The 19,256-nt window shown below is 41.6% G+C and overlaps 3 protein-coding genes across 3 annotated transcripts; 2 read left to right on the top strand and 1 right to left on the bottom strand.

The window, feature by feature from the left end:
• Positions 1–4,675: 4,675 nt before the first annotated feature.
• Positions 4,676–11,941, bottom strand: LOC126370858 (myogenesis-regulating glycosidase-like). Its single transcript, XM_050015963.1, has 9 exons — positions 11,869–11,941; positions 10,852–10,953; positions 10,220–10,387; positions 9,127–9,787; positions 8,629–8,821; positions 7,882–7,991; positions 6,974–7,229; positions 5,852–6,008; positions 4,676–4,915 (listed from the first exon to the last, which is right to left on the bottom strand). The coding sequence occupies exons 1-9, from the start codon at positions 11,891–11,893 to the stop codon at positions 4,728–4,730; spliced, it is 1,860 nt and encodes a 619-aa protein (XP_049871920.1). The 5' UTR covers positions 11,894–11,941; the 3' UTR covers positions 4,676–4,727.
• A 2,821-nt stretch (positions 11,942–14,762) lies between these two features.
• Positions 14,763–15,840, top strand: LOC126370893 (tubulin-specific chaperone A). Its single transcript, XM_050016007.1, has 2 exons — positions 14,763–15,013; positions 15,705–15,840. The coding sequence occupies exons 1-2, from the start codon at positions 14,805–14,807 to the stop codon at positions 15,838–15,840; spliced, it is 345 nt and encodes a 114-aa protein (XP_049871964.1). The 5' UTR covers positions 14,763–14,804.
• A 41-nt stretch (positions 15,841–15,881) lies between these two features.
• On the top strand, positions 15,882–19,195 carry LOC126370880 (uncharacterized). Its single transcript, XM_050015994.1, has 4 exons — positions 15,882–16,460; positions 17,101–17,287; positions 18,096–18,315; positions 18,942–19,195. Exons 1-4 carry the CDS (start codon positions 15,882–15,884, stop codon positions 19,021–19,023), a joined length of 1,068 nt encoding a protein of 355 aa, XP_049871951.1. The 3' UTR covers positions 19,024–19,195.
• The last annotated feature ends 61 nt before the right edge of the window (positions 19,196–19,256 follow it).

Below are 19,256 nucleotides of genomic sequence, written 5' to 3'. Positions count from 1 at the left end.
AATCACGAGGTTTTAGGTTTCGAATATTATCGGCTCGTAAGCAATGTGTTTTCCAAGTGGCAATTTAAATTAATTTTTATATTTTATATTTAATTTTCTATATTTTATATTATTTTATCATCATCAGCCGTACGACGCCCACTGCCCTCATTATTTTATAAGTATTATATTTTATAATAAATTTTATATTTATTTATTATTTACATTTCACGACTTTACAGTGCAGAAGCGCCAATGCACCGTGAAACTTTCAATATAAACAAACAATAATATAATTTTCCATCAATGGGTAGCGGTTCTAGCGACAGATTGGTGCAATGGTGTCATGGAGCACCTGGTTTTGTACCATTGTGTATCCTTCAACGGCAAGTCACACAACATTTTTTTTTTTTATTTATTTATTTATTAAAAACACTTACATCTACCATTACAGTTTATATAACCAATTCGATAGAGTAGGAACATATCTTGACATCACTTACTAATTTATTCGGTACCTAACTATTGTTTATAAATATTCATTTTATAACTTAACACATATAGCGTAACCTTTGTAAATTCACTCATAGAGCATGAAAACAAATCTATAATTTCTGCAACCTCATTTAACACATGCATGACTCGCGTGAGAGGGGTGTTATCCAGCAATTTGGTTCGTCCGCGAGGAACTGTGAACAACTGCGGCCTCCGCCGCCGCTCTGTGTATCCATCAGGTGCTGAAAAATTTATCTTTCCCAGCACTCCCGAGTTGAAACCTTTTCCCCTAAGTAATTTAAATATAGTCTGGGCTAAAGAGAAACCTCTTCGCACCTCCAATGTGTTGTATCCAACCATGCCGAGCACAAATAATGTTGGATACATCAGCGGGTACTGTGGATAAACCCCATGTAGTCTATAGTATAAATGCCGTGCGAATTTATTTTGGATGCGTTCTAACATGGTAATATACTTAGACTCATGGGGAGCCCACACCATCGCGTTGAACTCCAGGTGACTCCTGACCAATGCGTCATACAGAGCCTTAACCGCACTAATCCCTTTAAAGCCCTTTGTCTGCCTAAGAACGAATCCTAGGTTCCTATAAGCTTTTTTACTAATATTAAGTATGTGGTCACGAAATGCTAGTTGTTCATTCATAAGAACTCCAAGATCCCGCACCTGGGTAACACGCCGCAAGGGCGTCGCCTCCATGCGGTATTCGTGCAACACCCGCGAGTGAGCACGGCCGAAGGTAATAACTGTGCACTTCGAATCGTTAAAATACAACCTATTTGCCTTACTCCACTCTACAACCCTGTCGATATCGCCCTGTAACCGTTCGCAATCTTGCTGATCCCTAATCTCATGAAGGAGTTTAAGGTCATCAGCAAACAACAAGCATGTGGCGTGTTTAACGACTTTAGGTAGATCGTTAATCATGATTATGAATTGAAGAGGGCCCAAATTGCTGCCCTGACTCACACCCGATCTCGTGAAGTAAGGCTCAGATTTACTCCCTGAAGTGGCCACGTATTGCTGCCTGTCCTGCATGTAGCTAGCAAAGAAGCACAGCAAATGCGGCGTGAAACCCATACGCGCGAGCTTGAACAGTAACACATCGTTATCCACAGTGTCGAACGCTTTTTTAAAATCAAAGTATACCACGTCCACCTGTAGACCTGCATCTACTTTCGGTACTACTTCCGCCATAAAGTTAAGTAAATTGGTAGTAGTACTTTTACCAGGTCGGAAGCCGTGCTGCGAGTCATCCAGAAAACCTTTTACTTGGTCGTATATCCGGCGTTGCAGTGCAGACTCAAACACCTTGGCCGGTGTGCACAGTACCGCTACCGGTCGGTAAGAACTTACATCTGACCCTGCCTTACCTTTAGGTACTGGCGTCACCCTGGTGAGCTTCCAGCGATTTGGAAAAGTGGTGGTTTTTAAACAGACGTTAAAAATAAACAATAAAGGCTCAGCAAGTAATTCCCGACAGTCCCTGAATAGGAACGCTGGTATCCCATCCGGCCCTGCTGATTGCTTAGGTTTTAATTTAGACAGAGCAATCCGTACATCCCTTAGCTCCAGATTAGGAATATGAACCCACTGCTGGGTTGCTTCACTCTCTAATCCCGCAGTCTGTACGTCAAGTTGAGCCCTGTTCCTACTATAAACCGATTCGAAATAATCAGCAAATTCAGCCGAATCAATCTTGTGCTTGTCAACTGTAGTTCTTTTTGCACTGATATAAGCCCAAAAAGACTTAGGGTCCTTTGTAAATTGAGTCTGTATTCGATCTCGATACGCTTGATGAGCCCGAGAAACCGCTTTCTTAATATTCGCCCTACATATTGAAAAAGCATGATAGTCCGATAAGGACTTAGTTTCTTTGTATATTTTATGCAGTTCATATTTATGTTTAATTTCCCGGATAATATCCGACGTATACCACTCAGGGTAGATGTGCCTCGGAATATTCTTTTGTTTTTTTCTAGGGACGCACTGATCCAAAATGCCTGTAAAAATCTCATAAAAATAATTTAATACTTCTTCTGCATCCGTCATAATGTACATCGGACTCCAATCTACACTCATCAATAAAGAATACAACACATGAAAATTAGCCTTATAAAAATTCCATTCGGGTCGATTGTGTTTATCATTATTATCAGTGACGGTATATTCACAAAGCGGCGGCGACGGCCGCAATGTAGTTCGGATTTGTACGTGTATTTCGAGCGGGGGATGTGCTTTGTCGATCGCCACTAGCGCCTCACCCGCCTCGGAGACCAGAACCTCCCCCTGCCCCGCACTCAGCACTAAATCCAGCTGACGGCCCAAGTTATTTGGTATATCATTACTCTGAGTAAATTCACAAAAGGTACATAAATATTCAAAGTAGTTTGTTACATTTACACAACAAGAATGCAAATTAAAATCACCTATGACAATTATTTCCCTATACTTACAACATAATTGTTCAATACATTTAAATAACAACATATATTCATCCTCACTACTGCCTGGCGGAATATAAACAATACAACACAGAAATAGAAACTTAGAACACGAATTGTACACGCACACCGAGACAAGTTCAAACACACGCGCATCAATGTCAGTACCCTTGATGGATGCAGTTCTCAGGTCGAACTGGTTTGTGGCCACGAGAAACGCGCCGCCCTGCTTGCGGCCATCCGTTCTATCACAACGAACTATTTGGTAACCTGGTGGTACGATTTCCGCGTCTTTTATAGACTCGTTGCAACCCGTCTCAGTGATGGCAAACAAATCGGCGTCTGATAACAATATATTGTTTCTAAATTCATCCAGTTTAGTCCGTAGCCCTCTAGCATTTTGGTAGTAGATCTTAATATTTTTAGATTGCCTTTTCGGTTTGTTGGGACGATTTTCGAAACCAAATCCAGTCGGCGAATTCTGTATTGAGAGGCCAGGCTTCCGGTTGACATATTTTCTCATACGATCCTTCCGAAATAGTTATCCGAAATGAGGCGTAATCTCTTTCTCTTTTGTGAATTATCTTTTTTATGCTGACTGTTACCTCAGGACAGATATTCTTAATATGGGCTAATAAGCTCTCCGTAGTTGTCTCCGGATGTAGACGCCATACATGAAGGTGTTTCTTACGTTCAGTCGCTTTTAGCGTACACAAAGTTGTATTTTGCCCTTTTCTCACACTTGAAATTCTCTTTTCCTTTTTATTCTTCATAACTTTCCATTCATCTATTTCCTTCGCTTCCCTTTCAGTACTCATATTAGTTTCCAATATGATATCGTTCCTAGGCTGATCACCATTTTCAGTGCCATTAACGCTTAGCGCTGAAGACGACAACTTCGTGGCCCCACCACTGTTTTGTTTACCGGGCGGCGGCGGATTGCAGGTGAACTCCTTATCAATTTTCGCATTCAGCACTTGTGCGAATGTCGGAATGATTAGTGAAGCAGGATGAGCTGCGGGCTGAGAGACGCTCAATCGGTCATGCCGCCTTTCTAAGACCGGAGCCGTCTGATAGGCATCACTCTGGTTATCTGACAACATACAACCCCTCCCGGAATTCCCAGTGATAATTGAGGTTTCTGCTGTGGGCAAGATTTTACTGCGACCATCCCCAACATTAACTATAATAATAAAGAAATCGCAGTAAGGAACCTTAGACTTGCCACGACTTTGTCTTGATTGATTTCATTACTTTTTAGAAATAAACAAGCGGCTCCGAAGAGAGTAGATTATTACAGAATGTTTTTTGTAGATCTTTGATTTTGTGACTAAGATTGAGAATGGAATATTAGGTTGGTTTGGACACGTAGAGCGGATGAAGGATAATAGAATTGCGAAAGTGGTATATAAAGGGAAAGTTGATGGTAGGGCTGGCAGAGGAAGACCTAGAAGGACTTAAATTGACCAAATTGGAGATTTCCTTAGAAAAGGTTTAGTACGATGTACTCTGAACCGGCGTGCGTGTATGAAGCGATTGATGAAAGGTAGAGGAAGCAAGAGAAGTGTGTCAGGATCGAAGCAAATGGAATTCTATAGTCTCTGCTTACCCCGGTGGGAAATTGGCATGAGTTTATATATGTATCTTTGATTTTGTCTTGCCCAAATATTATCGGCTCGTAAGCAGTGTTATTGGAAACGTCTGATTAGGTACCTTACTCAAAAATAGAAACAAACAAATGAGTTTACCAACAGGCATAGCATGTTTATTTTATACATGTAATCAAACTCGTCAACTCTCAAGGGTAAAGTAGGGCAGAGTGTCCAAAGGTGCAGGGTAGTCTCTCAACCAGGTGGGACCCTGGATTAAGTTCCCAGTCACCCCGTCGCGCCAGGAGCCGCGCGGCAGGTACACATCTCGAGACTCCGCCCCCTCCTCCATTACTGGAGCTATCAGGTACTTCTCGCCGAGTAGGAATTCTGAAACAGAGGATTGCTCGTATAAGTATACAGGGTGTTAGTGACATCGTAACGAATACTGAGGGGGATGATTCAGTTCAGACCATGATTCTGAGTCAATATCAAGTGGAAATTTTCGTCGTCCTGGGCAAGGGTTCTACGTCATACCCCGTAGGTCTGGGCCCTATCCGAACTCCGCTACCATCTCACTCCGGCCTACTTAAGTAAGAGGCGCCCACCCCTTCGGCAAGGACGCGAACAGGAATTGCCCCAGTACAGGGCAGAGAAGACTGTCCCCCCTGGGGCCGGGTTAATGGTCTTGTATAAAACCAAAAGCAAAGGCTAGATTCTGATAAACCATTCGGGGTTGCAGGTTATGGAATAAAGATACTAGATAGACGTACATAAACATAACATAAACAGCCTATATACGACCCACTGCTGGGCACAGGCCTCCCTCAATCAACCGGTGGGGTATGGAGATACTCCACCACCGTGCTCCACTGCGGGTTGGTGGAGATAGACACAATTGTTTTTTTTTAATTGAGAATTGGCTTGGCGTTATTAGCAATTTCCAGAATCGACTTCATTTACTTCTGTGTCTGTATTCAATACAATACAATACTAATATACTTTATTGCACACAAAATACAAAACAAATTTACACAGATGATGATAGATACAGTACAATCTGGGGGCCTTATTGCTAAGCAGCAATTTCTTCCAGGCAACCAGTGGAAAGGAAACATTATTACAATTAAAGGAAACAATGTTCACCAGCCGGATCTACAGCTCATTGTCACGACGTCCTTTTTTTGACGTGTCTTATTGTAGAGTTGCCGCAAATGGCTTTAACTACACTACTTGGTCAGACAAATGGGGAGCGCTGAGCGCTCTCACCTAGTGCTGTCACGATCATCAGTTAGCTCCATCGACTACATAAAATGTTGTGTTTACCATCATTGAGTTGCAAGGCTTCTTCATCAGTGGGATCCAACCACCAGATGGGGGGGTTGACGGGGGTGCCAGCCAGCACTGACTGCTGCATGGCAGCCACGATTTCGTCAGCTAGATCGGCGTGGAGCTGTGTGTAGCGTCGGCAGATCTCTACAGCCTGAGGAATAAATAATTCACAAAACTATAAAGGACTCAATTAGGTTTTCATATCGAGCTCCTCCGTGCTTCGAAAGGCATGTTAAGCCGTTGGTCCCGGCTGCATTAGCGTGGTGGTTTAAGGCCCGATCTCCTCCCTATCCATCCTTAGGGAAGGCCCGTGCCCCAGCAGTGGGGACGTTAATAGGCTGGTGATGATGAGGTATGCGTTACGACTCCAGCACAGGCCTAAACCAATGATTTTCGAATTTGTTTTCGAATTAATGTTTGGATCACATGATTATCACGTGCTCAGTGGTGAAGAAATACATCGTGAGGAAACCCACATTCCCGAGAAATGCATTTCGGAGGTATGTGACCTAACCTGTACTGGGCTGGTTTTCCCTTCGCCGATTGGAAGGTCAGATAGGCAGTCGCTTCTGTAAAAAACTGGACCACTGGATTTTCTAGACTGGGGAACTGGATTTTCTGGTTATGCAAGCGGACCCTTTGATGATGACAAGTTTAACATACATAATCAGTCTACATACGTCCCACTGCTGGGCACAGGCCTGGCCTCTGGGTATGGGTATGGATATGGGTATGGATCATACTCCACCACGCTGCTCCACTGCGGGTTGGAGATTCTTCTTCTTCTATCGTGTGGATTGTGAGGTGAATTATCAACCCTGGCGTCAGGGTTATTACTGAGCCGCCATAGGCCCCTGACATGATTCACGTAACGACTACTTACTTACATCAGTAAGTAATAGCCAGGCTTAACGTGCCTTCCCAAGCACGGATCTTTTTACTTTTTGGACAATCAAGTGATCAGCCTGTAATGTCCTAACCAAACTAGGGATCACAAAGTGATTTTTGTGATTTTTCCCCACCGGGATTCGAACGCCCTAAGAGGCCTAAGATGGAGCTCGCCCAGAAGGAGCCTGTTCACTCTGGCTTTGAAAGCACCCGGGTTTTCATACAAACCTCATCATCGAAGTCCCACGGCACATAGGAGTACTGCAGTGTGGGCATGAAGACGTTAGCTTGAAGCCACCTGACAAACAATTCTTTGCTCGGATCTTCATTGTAGCCGTTGCCTCCGATCATGTCGGGTAAGACCAGGGTGTAGCCACTCAGGTTCATCTGGAGGAGAGTGGTCACTAAGGTCCTCAGGCCGTTGTTGAAGCCCCAGTATGTGTCCTTGTCGACCATCCTGATGAAGATTGGGAGGTCTTGGGTCCTGGAGGGGAAGTCAATAAGAAGTTGGTAAATAAATATTACATAGGTACCTATTATTTTTTGAATAGAAAGCATTGCTTTATGTCATAGAATAAGGAATAACTACGTATAGAACGGCAACTCTCCCCTCCCCACCAACAGCTGAGCTAGGTTTACCTCATCCCCTCGGTCTCACTTTAGTGTTCCAATCGTATGGGCGTCATACGTCACCCACATACGTTTTTTGTATGAAGTGTTCGGAGTGTGCTTATGTTTTCAAACAGATAGAACTTAGCAGAACTAAGCAACCTTCACATCAGGGTTGACCAGGGTTATTGACCTCTTAACCTCCGCGAAAGAAAAAGACGTATCTGTGCCCACTTTCCTTGAAGTCCTAAAGATAGATTTGATGGAGATATGTTAGCGCGTAAAAGTGAGCGAGACAAAAGGTCCGCGCGTACTCCCCTTACTCCTTTGCTGCTTACGGCCATTTAGAATAAAGTAAGAAAGAGATAGATTGTAAATCTCCGATACAAATTGTTACGGTGCGGAGAGTAGCCGTTCTATACGTTTTATTTATTATATGATTTACTGTTCTTTACGTATACATCATACTTGTTTACTCTTTGACCTCTAGATAACTATAACACACTCTAGCAAAGGCCGAAACTAACCTCATTCCAGCACGGACTTCTATCATAGGTCCGAACTCTGCGACGGTCCTGACATAGGACTGCACGATGTACGAGGGATGCAGGTCGATGTCGCCCGGTTGCACGGGGATCTGAAGATACATTTATTACAGATACGTTTATTCATAATGTTTTTAAAAAAAACAGGTGAAGAAAGACTCGGCGATCATGTATGAAGTATTTGATGAGAGTGAAGGAACATCGTAGCAAATTTTATTCCATTATATGTATAGGCTCTGTGCCTCGCTTCACTTTTTTGACGTAACTTATTGTAGAATCAGAATAATTTATTCAGCGTAATTATCATAGATAAACTCGTTGAAGGTCAATTTAATTTTTTTGAATCTATTGTAGATTGGCAGTAAATGGCTTTAAGATTGGCCGTAAACTATTTTAGAGAGTGCCGAGGGCTCTCAACCGGTAACCTACCCGTAACCTATGGCTATGTTATGTACCTTGTGAATTCCTGACAATCCATGTTCATGATTATCCCGTTTTTCACAGGGTCAGATTACCTTACTTGAATATTTGACAGGTCCGGTTTTTTACAGAAGCGACTGCCTGTCCGACTTTTCAACCAGCGAAGGGAAAACCAGCCCAATCAAGTTAGGTAACATAACTCTCCGAAAATGCATGTCTTGGGCACTCCCAAGAAACGAAGAAAGAATTTATGACTAGATGTTATCTTTACTTTGTTTTAAACAAATAAAATAAACATTTAATCCTCACCTGTGGAGACCAACTGGACTCGCCAGCATCGAACTTGAAGCTGTCTATATCATAAGTCTCAAGCAGGGTGCGTAGTCTATTGGAATACCACTCCGCAGCCGCCGGGTTGGTGTAGTCAATGTATCCAGGTACGGTCCCGTTGTTGTTCCACCACGACGAGTCGGGGCTGCCTTCCTCGTTCAGGACTAGGTATCTGGGGGGTTACAAAGGCCACATCGAAGCAACTCATCTAAAAAAGCAATATTGCAATTTGACATTCGTGCATATAAAGTAAGTGCAAATAGCAATAAGTATTACTGTTTGAGATGAATTGCTTTGATGTAGCGTTTTTAAGTATACTTAAGTAGTATTTTTTTTTAGTAGTTTTGTAGTAACCTGGATTTCGAGTTTAAAGCGTCGATCGGTAAGTATGTCATGTAAGAAGTTAGTAAAAAAATTGTTTTAAATAGTAAGTAGTGTATCTTGGTAAATATGACGATATTATTCAGATTTGCGTACCCGTTCTCCAAAGCTTCAGTGTACCAAGGATCGCAGCCTTTGTTAATAAACGGATGCACCCAGATAGTGACGCGGAATCCCAAGCCCTTGATATCCTGGATCAGCTGTTTGAAATTAGGCAACTTCTTCTCATCAACAGTCAGAGAACCATAACAGATCTCCCAGAGATCATCAATCTCAAACTGAGCATTGGGGAAACCACTGTCTTTGATTTCATTTGCGAACGCCCACAGGATATCCTGGTCAATTTCTCGTTCATATCTCGCCCAAGTCGACCAAACGGGGTACTGAATCATCCTGTAATCAGGTATTCCTGTAGGTTTCCCCAAGTAATTGTCAACGGCGTGCTGATGTGCGATCTTCGGGTTGTCAAAGAACCAGATATCGTATTTGAGGACATTGTGGGTTCGCTTGGAGGAGTAAGGGTCTGCGACTTCAGCGATGAAGCACATGTGGCCGTCTAGGACGTTGTGGTAGTCGACGAAGAGGGGGACTTCAGGGTACACGTAGAAGTATGTGCCACGGGAGTTGAGCCAGTATCGTTCGGATACCGCCGCGTTGTCTTCCTCCTTGGAGACGACTGAGTATTTACTCAGCTTGGCGTTCTCCAAAGGCCAGTATTGCTCTTTCTGTTGCGGACCTCCGTACCAGTTGCGGTCACCTGGCATACGACAAAACTTAAATTACTTAAATAGGAATTTGGTTTTTCAGAAGCTATTGAAACCGTTTGTTATAGTTGTTGAAAGAAGTTGGAAGTCTTCTAGAGTGTTAAATACTTTCTTTCTTTCTTTCTTTCTTTCTAAAAACGCCACATCGAAGCAATTCATCTAAAAAAGCAAAATTAAAATTAATTATTAAATTGGTTTGTTAGATGAATTGCTTCGATGTGGCCTTATAACCTCCCTGATAGCACTTTGAGAAGGTACCTATAAGAATTTAGGGGTTAGAATTATAAGGTACATGATTTTAAAATCTAATTCTTCTGGTTTTCCAACACTTAAAAAAAAACAAGTTGGAAAGTTAGATTGGCAATCGAGCTCTGATTCTAGCATTAGAGGAAAGAAAGGAAAGAACATTCTGCAATATATCTCACGGAATCCATAGCAGTCTTCAAAGACCGCGTCCCGGGGTCCATCCCAGGAGACGGTGACCTTGTACCCGCCGCTGGCCTCGTCTGTCTCCCCTGTAATGGAGAACTGCACGCCCGGGTCGTCGACATCCACCTTCCGTCCAATCACACCCAGAACCGTTGAGACGTCGTCTGTAGGGGAGAAGACCATAGCGTCAACACCAGAATTCGGCATGAGTTGTGTATGTCTAGGTATGTATTAGGCCCAGGCTGAGAACTGAATCCGGGCTGGGCATTTGAAAGACGATCGACCCTCTACGTGGTAACAAACCAAGCGGGTCTTAACCACCGCTGGTGGGATTAGTGGTGCCATGCCGTTTTTGTGGGTGGACGCTATAAGTAGACCTAAAAAAACCCAAATGTATTACATAGATGTAATTAAATGAAGTGATGACGACGAACGAGCCAGCAGCCAGACCAGCCGGCAGCGTCCGGCACATTGTCCAAGGCTGTTGTGTGTTAGATTGTTTTTGAGTTCTTTATCGTGTGGGTTGTGTTGTGACTTGTGAGGTTGATGTCCAACTTCAGCAACCGTTGCATCAGGGTTATTATTGAGCAACTATAGGCCCCTTTCATGGCTCATACTGAGTACTTACTACTGACGATGGTGACAACAAGACCGCCATCTTCGTGTTCATCAATGAGAAGGTCCCGCGGCTGCGGCGCTCGAGGCACCGCCGCTAGCGCTAGGGTTACACCTGTCGGCAATAATAGGTAACTAGGGTCAATGTACGATGGAATGGTATTACCATAATATTAAATTCCAGATAGAGATGAGGTGTAAAAGATGATGTAGTGACAAGATTGAGAAGGAAATGTTAAGTTTGGTTCGGACACTTTTTTTTTGACGGGACTTTTAATGTTCCTAGATTTGCTGCAATGGCCTTAACTACTTGTCCGGACAAATGGGGAGCGAGGACTGTTACTCGGTATAAACTTTAAGACAACAGGCCTGAGGGTGCCCAGTTGGGCTCGAACCTCGGATCAGGGCGTAGTCTGTGAGAATAATATTTGAAAGAATTAATCGACCCTAGCGGGTCGATAGCGATAAGCGCTGAATGAGGAGAATCGTTGAACACAGGCGGTATCGGGGTTCTGAAGTGTTTGGTGTCGCGAGCTGATTGGCTGCCTCTATGGCCAGAGTAATCGGGTCGTCGGGATCGTATATTACGTTCTTCGGACGCTGATACTTTTCAGTACCGTCCCTAAGCGGGATGTATTCGGAAGCCGCGACTACCAGGGAACCCACGTATGAATTAGTATTACGAAAGCGGTATAATATATAAGGCGAAGTTTGTTGGTAGGGCTGGCAGAGATACAGAACGTACATTGGCGAAATTGGGGATGTCCTTTGAAAAGGTTTAGTACGATCTACTTTAATGCGGCGTGCGAATATTCATGAAACGATTAATGAATGTGGAAGAAGCAAGAGAAGTATGTCTGGATCGAATCAAATGGAATCTCGGCTTACATCGGTAGGAAATAGGCGTGAGTTTATGTACGTAAATCCAATATAAGAGAGGTACAAAAGACAGTACAAGTTTCCTTGTAATAACAAAAATTAAGCAGAAGACAAGTGACTTAAAGATTAAGAAGGTAACATATGTTCTTACCTGCCAACAGAACTAACCACTTCATCCCGACGTTACCTAGTAACACACTAAGACAAATCTTTGGATGCGGCTATTTAAGTATTTCTATCTCATATCGATATTTATCTCAGAGATATAGCTAAGAGTATTCATGTGGTACCGAACTTTTCCTCATGATATCATGATGTAAGTATGTAGGTACTTGTGTACAGTGTGATCTAAAAAAACATAGATAGACAGCTGTTCCCTTCGGGCTATCTTTACTCTGCATTTTTTATGCCACATATCTACTCCCTGAGGAGCTCGGTGGCGCAGCGGTAAACGCGCTCGGTCTGCGATTGTTGAAGTTAAGCAACTTTCGCAAAGGCCGGTCATAGGATGGATGACCACAAAAAAAAAGTTTTCATCTCGAGCTCCTCCGTGCTTCGGATGGCACGTTAAGCCGTTGGTCCCGGCTGCATTAGCAGTCGTTAATAACCATCAATCCGCACTGGGCCCGCGTGATGGTTTAAGGCCCGATCTCCCTATCCATCCATAGGGAAGGCCTGTGCCCCAGCAGTGGGGACGTTAATGGGCTGATGATGATGATGATGATGATCTAGGTACTCCCTGCCGCAGAATATAGGAAATTCTAAGGATCCGATAGCCTGATCGCGTACGGAATACCGAAGTGTTGGTGACATTGAGTTCTATCTCATGAGGCGACAGCTTCGTTGGTGGCGGACACGTGTCACGAATGACTGAGCAGTGACTGGCGAAGCGCGTCTTTTATTGTGAACTTGAGGAAGGCAAGCGCAAGCATGACCGACAACTCCTTTGGTACAAATACGTGCTAAAGCGGCACATGAAAAAGTGCGGCATTGAGCCATGTCAGTGGGAAAAGCTAACCGCTAAATGTCCGGAATGGAGAGCTTTGGTTCACACCAAAGTTCATGACTTTCAACATCGTCGGCGCTTAGAGCTTGACGCCAAGCGCGGTGAATTGAAAGCCCGACCGCCTGCCGCGATCAGTTACTTATACATATTTATATGGTGTGCTCACATGCCTGCTATGTGCGAGGATCTTTTCCAATAAGATTGGCTATATAAGCCACATGCCAGCACATGAACGTCGCAGTTGTCGTCATTTACTTGGCACCGAGTTCAGAATTATAAAATTAATTAACTAATTGAAAATAGTACTTACCTATTACATTGTGCGAAGTAAATTTATTTATTGCATTTTAGTTTTGCGTTAGAAGTCGGTTTTTTTTGTTAAATTATTTTTAGTTCCATACTTTTGCGATGGAAAATTCTGCTTGATAACAACTCTGAATCACTCATAAAAGTTTTCGTTACGATGTCACTAACACCCTGTAATATGTACCTACCTAGTATTATTGTGTATTGATATCACGTGGTTTCCAGGATTTGTATCCGGTTAATGAAAGAAAGAAAGAAGAAAGAAAAACATTTATTTTAGAAATAAGTAGGTGGTACACAGAATAGAATAATCAACAAAATAATGAATTTAAACCTTATCTCTAAAAAGAGACGTCAGCTCAGCAAGATGTTGAGACACTCCGATATTGAGGGAGTGCCACAACGCTGATTTTCAGCTGAACCCCAAAAAATATTAAAATATTAACGGCAATAGGCTCACTCTCTATTACATGAGACTTAAACATAGATGGCAAGGAGTGAGTGTAGACCCTCTGCTTACCCCTTCGAGGATACAAGCGTGATGTTGTCTTTAGGTTATGAAATCAAATTAAATTTATTGTAGTAAATGTGGTATAAACATTATAATGTGTGTATTATTACCTAATTTTATCGCTCAGTTCATTTAGTCATACTTAAATAGAAAAGAACTATTAACCTGCCGTTGATTATAGGTACCTAGTTGTTGACAACCCCAACATTAAATGTATATTTTCCTTACTGTGACAACATTTTGTCTCTTCTCTTCCGTTCTTGCTCTCCATTTAACTACTGCAATGTAAAGATACTTTTTGTACGAATTTTAATTAAATTCAGTGAGATTTGCATACTTCTGGACGTTTCAACCTCAGCCTTAGCATCAGATAACCAGCCCTCACAGCCATTAGGAATCTTACACCCCAAACCTAACAGTAGTATAGGCACTCCGTATCAGCATTACCGGGTGAGAGCCTTCAGCGCTCCCCATTTGTCCGGCCAAGTAGTTAATACGACCTGCGGCAAATCTACAATAAGTCACGTCAAAAAAAAAAAACGTATCAGCATAGAATAAGGAATAAGTATCAGTCTAAAGTCTAGACAGATAAGATACAAATGCGGATGTTTCACGCCATAAGTGTTTGTTTGTTTAAAACTTATCGCATCTTTGATTGAGTGCAAGTGAACAATGCACAGCTCCCTCCATGTCTGGCCAGTGTGAATGCTATTCAACATAGCATCGCGCCTGCACCCCCAAATGCAAAGGTGAATAGTATATACCTACACCCAATCCTCGCCAGCTATGTGTTGTTGTTGTGTTTAGATTAGATACCCCCTGAAACGCATTTCTCGGGAATGTAACTCACATTCCTCACCCCTCACAATGTTTTCCTGATAAATATGTAGTTTACCGGCCTATTTTCTAATATCTAAGCTGAGCCCGTAACGTCTCCGTGTCCACAAGACTGGGAGTTAAAAAAATATAGGTAAAATCATTATTATCACGTGGCAGATAGATATATGGTAATCTACTCTTAATGCTCGACCAATCCTTCCCCTTAATATTTATAAATAGTCGTTTCTGCGCGAACTCTAAAATATGCTATATAGTTGGACAGAGGTTGGACACCGCGTTTATTGTTTTTGAATATACAAATGTTGTAGAAAAATCAAATTCTACCACGAAAAGTATTATTTTAGGATGGCAATACAGAACTGTCAAAGTCAAAATTCTTTTGTCACTTTTGTTTGATAAAAAAAAACAAACCGCGACTTTCACAATGGCAGATCCGAGGATTCGGCAAATTAAAATTAAAACTGGCGTTGTGAAGCGCATAGCGAAGGAGAAGATTGTATATGAGAAAGAAGCGGAACAACAGAAGAACAGAATACAGAAGATTAAAGACGAAGGCCAAGACGAGCATAATATTCGCAAACAGGAGGAAGTCCTGCAAGAGTCGCTTATGATGGTCCCTGACTGCCAGAGAAGGTAAACAATACTTTAAACTCAATATTTATATCGCAAAGAATACGTCTATTACGTTTTACTAGGGTTTCTGTGGTATTTATTTAGCTTTTTGCTTGTGAAAGACCAGATGGATTTTGAGGTTATGTCCTTATGAGTCATTTCATTGTTTACACGGTTATAGTTAGATGAATCATCGCACACGAGTGGAGGCTTTTGGCGGGTCAATAATAACCCCGAACGATGACCCCAGCATTGAGAGACGGTTGACCTCACAACTCACATGAAAGTTTATTCTCTCAAAAAACTACCATTTCACTTTGTTTCCTTTTTTTTGTAAGTCATGGAAACAATCTGCAACATTAGAATAATAAATGTATTAAAGATAATGTTCATATTTAATCTATTTCTGTGAATACAATGATAACAGCTATATGTATATTATTATTTTGTTTGTTATTATATTCATCATCACACTTATATCCCTGACAAGATAGGCAGAAGTATTATACTATATAATACACACAACCTTTGTCAGCTATGTTGTTGTCTAAAACGGAATAAAACAGGAGTTTATATCTTACTTTACTAGACCTATTATAACATTAGTCTAAATATATTATCCTTGGGGGATGCCTATGCCCAGCAGTGGGTGTCGTACGGCTGATGATGATACAAGATTTCATGTAAATTTTAAGATATATTTTTTTTTCAGGTTGATTAAGGCATTTGCAGATTTAAAGAACACATTAGAAACAGAGAAAGACCTTGCAGAGAACGAGGACTACATCACAGCGCAGCAGGTTTTAAAGGACGCTGAGGCCCAGTTGCCAGAGACAGAAATTGCTTAAAACTACCACTAATTTATATTCTTTTTATACTTACAATAATCATGTCATATAATTCTAATTTTGATAGTAATTTTCCCCCAAATTTTACATTCCATAATCCACAGACAAATTTTATTCCACCACCACCAATACCGCCTGCCTTCTTCATCCCTCCCAATGCTCCCCCACCAATACTCAAACAAGATCAGGATTATGTTAAACAATACGATAAACTTCCTTCGAAACCTATAAAACATAAGGATGAGCATCCCATATCGATTAGTGAAGTGAAAGAGAAATTACGTAACCTAGTTCTAACTTTGAACAAAATAAAAGACAAAGAAATATATTTAAAAGAGAATACTAATACAATTTCTGAGCACGATTGGACGTCAACTTTAAGTGATATAGAAAAACATAAATCTATAATAAAGGACTCAATGGCATGTATAAATGATTCATACTTAGATATGCTTAAGAAGATGTTAGCTAAGAGATCGGCAAAGAGATTGAGAATGAAAAGACTTAAATTGGAAAGGAGATTAGAGAAAAAAGAAAGATTTAAGGAGTTGGAGGAAAGATCCAGAAAAATTGATGAGAACTTGCAGAAGATTAAAGATGACATTATTAAAGCTGAACAGGTAAGTTGACTAGAATTTTGAGATATTGTTGAACAATGTGATTTGATTGTTTTATTATTACATTTTTCATGACTATGATTGTTATGGAGTATCAAAATGTTTTGGGTTTGTATAATGTCCATTGCAACATTACAGAATAACTAATATTTTTCTTTTTATGCTGGGAGCTGTGCAGGCTTTATTTCAGTCACTGTATCATGGTGACCTGTAAGATCTATTGTGATCGCCGCCTTATGATACTCTAATCCCTACCTGGGTTTAAAAAAAAAGAAAAGAAAGGAAAACATGAAACAGTAGGACTAGGGCCCTATGCTGGGAGGTTTTCTGGCCACGTCTTTCCCTCAGGGTTGCAGATTCCGATGTGGTAGTAGTTTTACAGCTAGTTACATAATATGTAATTTAATTTTTGACATTCAAAAAGAGCTGACTATGTAAGCCAATTTTGAAAAATAAATATTTTTGAATTTGAATTTACCCTATCTATTATAGTGTATTTGTTTAGGAGTGACGCGTTTGAGCACTTCTGGAGTCATTAGGTATCCTCCAAAGATGTCAGCACTTGCTCATCAGGGGCTCACATAATGAATATTGTAACTTTTGCATTCGCTTTTTAACTTTGTTTGTTTGTTTTTTTTTGTAGGAAGAAGAAGCGAAACCACAAGCAGACATGGTCCTCAGAGAAGTTTTAAGAAAAAAGCATGATGCTAAGAAATGTATCACCAAACTGGATGCTCTGGTGAAACTGTACAAGGCTCGACAGAACACAGCCAAGGGGAGAGGTGAATCCATCTCTGAAAAGGATGCAGAGTGCTTCAATAATAACATTGGTATGACAGTTCTGTTACAGATTTAAACCATTACAAAATACCTTCAAAAAGGGTTCCAATCCTCTAGTGTCTTACTTCATAGTAAAATGTCATTTTTATCGCGTAACGACCTCCGTGGTCCAGTGGTTTGAGCGTTCCGCTCACGACCCTGGGGTCCCGGGTTCATATCCCGGTGAGGACATATCACGAAAATCACTTTGTGATCCCTAGTTTGGTTAGGACATTACAGGCTGATCACCTTATTGTCCGAAAGTAAGATGATCCGGACGGCACGTTAAGCCATTGGTCCCGGTTACTACTTACTGATGCAAGTTAGTAGTTGTTACATGAACCATACCTTTGGCGGTTCAATAGTAACCCTGACATCAGGGTTGATGGGGTTGGTAATCCACCTCAACCCACACGATAGAAGAGAAGATCGCGTAAGTACGAGTGAGACAATCCGCGTGCGCTCTCCTTTACTCCTTAGCGGTTTGCGGCCGTTTCGACCCAGAGGGGGTGAGGTAAATTTTGCCCAGCACCCAATAAGAATTGGTGCGGGGCGAAGAGTTGCCGTTCTATTCAAACCCCGTTACCGGAGTGGCATCAATGGGTTGTTAATTTATCGTACGTGCACACCAAGACGGCGATAAGGCTCAACACCTATCAAGTTGGTCTAATATAAAGCTCGGCGAGACGTGGGTACTTAGTTCATCTTGCGATGAATATGTATTTATTTTATATTTCATTTATTCAGATACTAACAAGCCTCTTCTAAAAAATGTTCTTTTGTCAACCAAATTAACAATGTCTTTGTATGTATTCACAGAAAAACTGAAGTCTCTATGGATTCAAAAGTTACACTCTTATGAAAAGGAAGAATCTGAGTTGAGAGCCACATTAAATCAAGATAAAGGCAAGGACACAATCAGTACGAAAGATGCAGAGGTACTTGGTAACTTGGCTAAGTGGCGGCGATTCCTGTTCGGGTCTGACTGTACCCCGCAGGCCGATTTCCAAAGGGATGTTGGCAAATTTATCACTAGGAGGTACCTATACGTACTTTTACATACCTTTTTCATAGCATGTTCAAATGTTAAGTAAGAACTTTCGAGATTATTGAATTTGGTTTTGTTTCCTTTTGTTCCTTATCATCTTAGCCGTGGTAGCACACTTTGAGGTCGCAGGTTCGAATCGAGCACAGGCCTACCAACGATCATCGAATTTATTTTCGAATTTATGTTTGGATCATAAACGATTATCACGTGCTCAGCAGTGAAGGAAAATATCGTGAGGAAATCCACATTCCCGAGAAATGCATTTTCGGAGGTAAGTCACCTCACCTGTATTGGGCTGGTTTTCCCTATGCGGGTTGGAAGGTCAGACAGGCAGTCGCTTCTGTAGAAAACCGGGCCTGTCAAATCTTCAGGTTAGATAAGCGGACCCTGTGAAAAACGGGATAATGTTAGGGGGATGATCAATTGATCACCTATACGCGCCGCACGGCCCCTATTTTGCCGCAAAATTGAATGACGCGCGTTCACCTTATTGATGGTCGCGTCGTGCCTATTCAAAAATATTTTTTCAAGAAATATTCATGTGTCGACTCCGAACGACTAGGTTATTACATAAGACAGCATACTACCTTTTTTCCAATAGCTAATTTTGCTTCCAGATCTCAGTGGGACCAGTACATCCACTCTGAAGGATCTTCTCTGCCCATAGGCTGGGTGCTTCCAGACTTCAAAACTTCGTAACACATCAATCATCATTGTTTGCTACATCTAATGTCCTACTTAGGGTTGATCAGTATTTTTGGTAATAATAGAGCTTTTTGAACGAATTATATATTTTGCACTTGTGGCCTTAATTGTGCTTTCCGAATGTTGCATTTATAAAGCTTATTTAATAAATTGATAATTAATTAAACATGGTTTTCTTTTAAAGGATATTTTTGTTGTTTTTATAACACACGCACAGGTGCTCAGGG

This window comes from Pectinophora gossypiella, chromosome 11 (assembly GCF_024362695.1).
Source record: "Pectinophora gossypiella chromosome 11, ilPecGoss1.1, whole genome shotgun sequence".
Lineage (NCBI taxonomy): Eukaryota > Metazoa > Arthropoda > Insecta > Lepidoptera > Gelechiidae > Pectinophora > Pectinophora gossypiella.
This window is presented reverse-complemented; position numbering and strand designations above follow the sequence as displayed.

Coding starts and splice junctions, on each gene's coding strand:
- LOC126370893 (XM_050016007.1), top strand. CDS start 14,805: ATGGCAGATCCGAGGATTCGGCAAATTAAAATTAAAACTGGCGTTGTG. Junction 15,014..15,704: donor GTCCCTGACTGCCAGAGAAG/GTAAACAATACT, acceptor TTTTTTTTTCAG/GTTGATTAAGGCATTTGCAG.
- LOC126370858 (XM_050015963.1), bottom strand. CDS start 11,893: ATGAAGTGGTTAGTTCTGTTGGCAG. Junction 9,788..10,219: donor TGAAGACTGCTATGGATTCC/GTGAGATATATT, acceptor GTCGTATGCCAG/GTGACCGCAACTGGTACGGA. Junction 8,822..9,126: donor ACTGAAGCTTTGGAGAACGG/GTACGCAAATCT, acceptor GTAACCCCCCAG/ATACCTAGTCCTGAACGAGG.
- LOC126370880 (XM_050015994.1), top strand. CDS start 15,882: ATGTCATATAATTCTAATTTTGATAGTAATTTTCCCCCAAATTTTACA. Junction 16,461..17,100: donor ACATTATTAAAGCTGAACAG/GTAAGTTGACTA, acceptor TTTTTTTTGTAG/GAAGAAGAAGCGAAACCACA. Junction 17,288..18,095: donor GTGCTTCAATAATAACATTG/GTATGACAGTTC, acceptor ATGTATTCACAG/AAAAACTGAAGTCTCTATGG.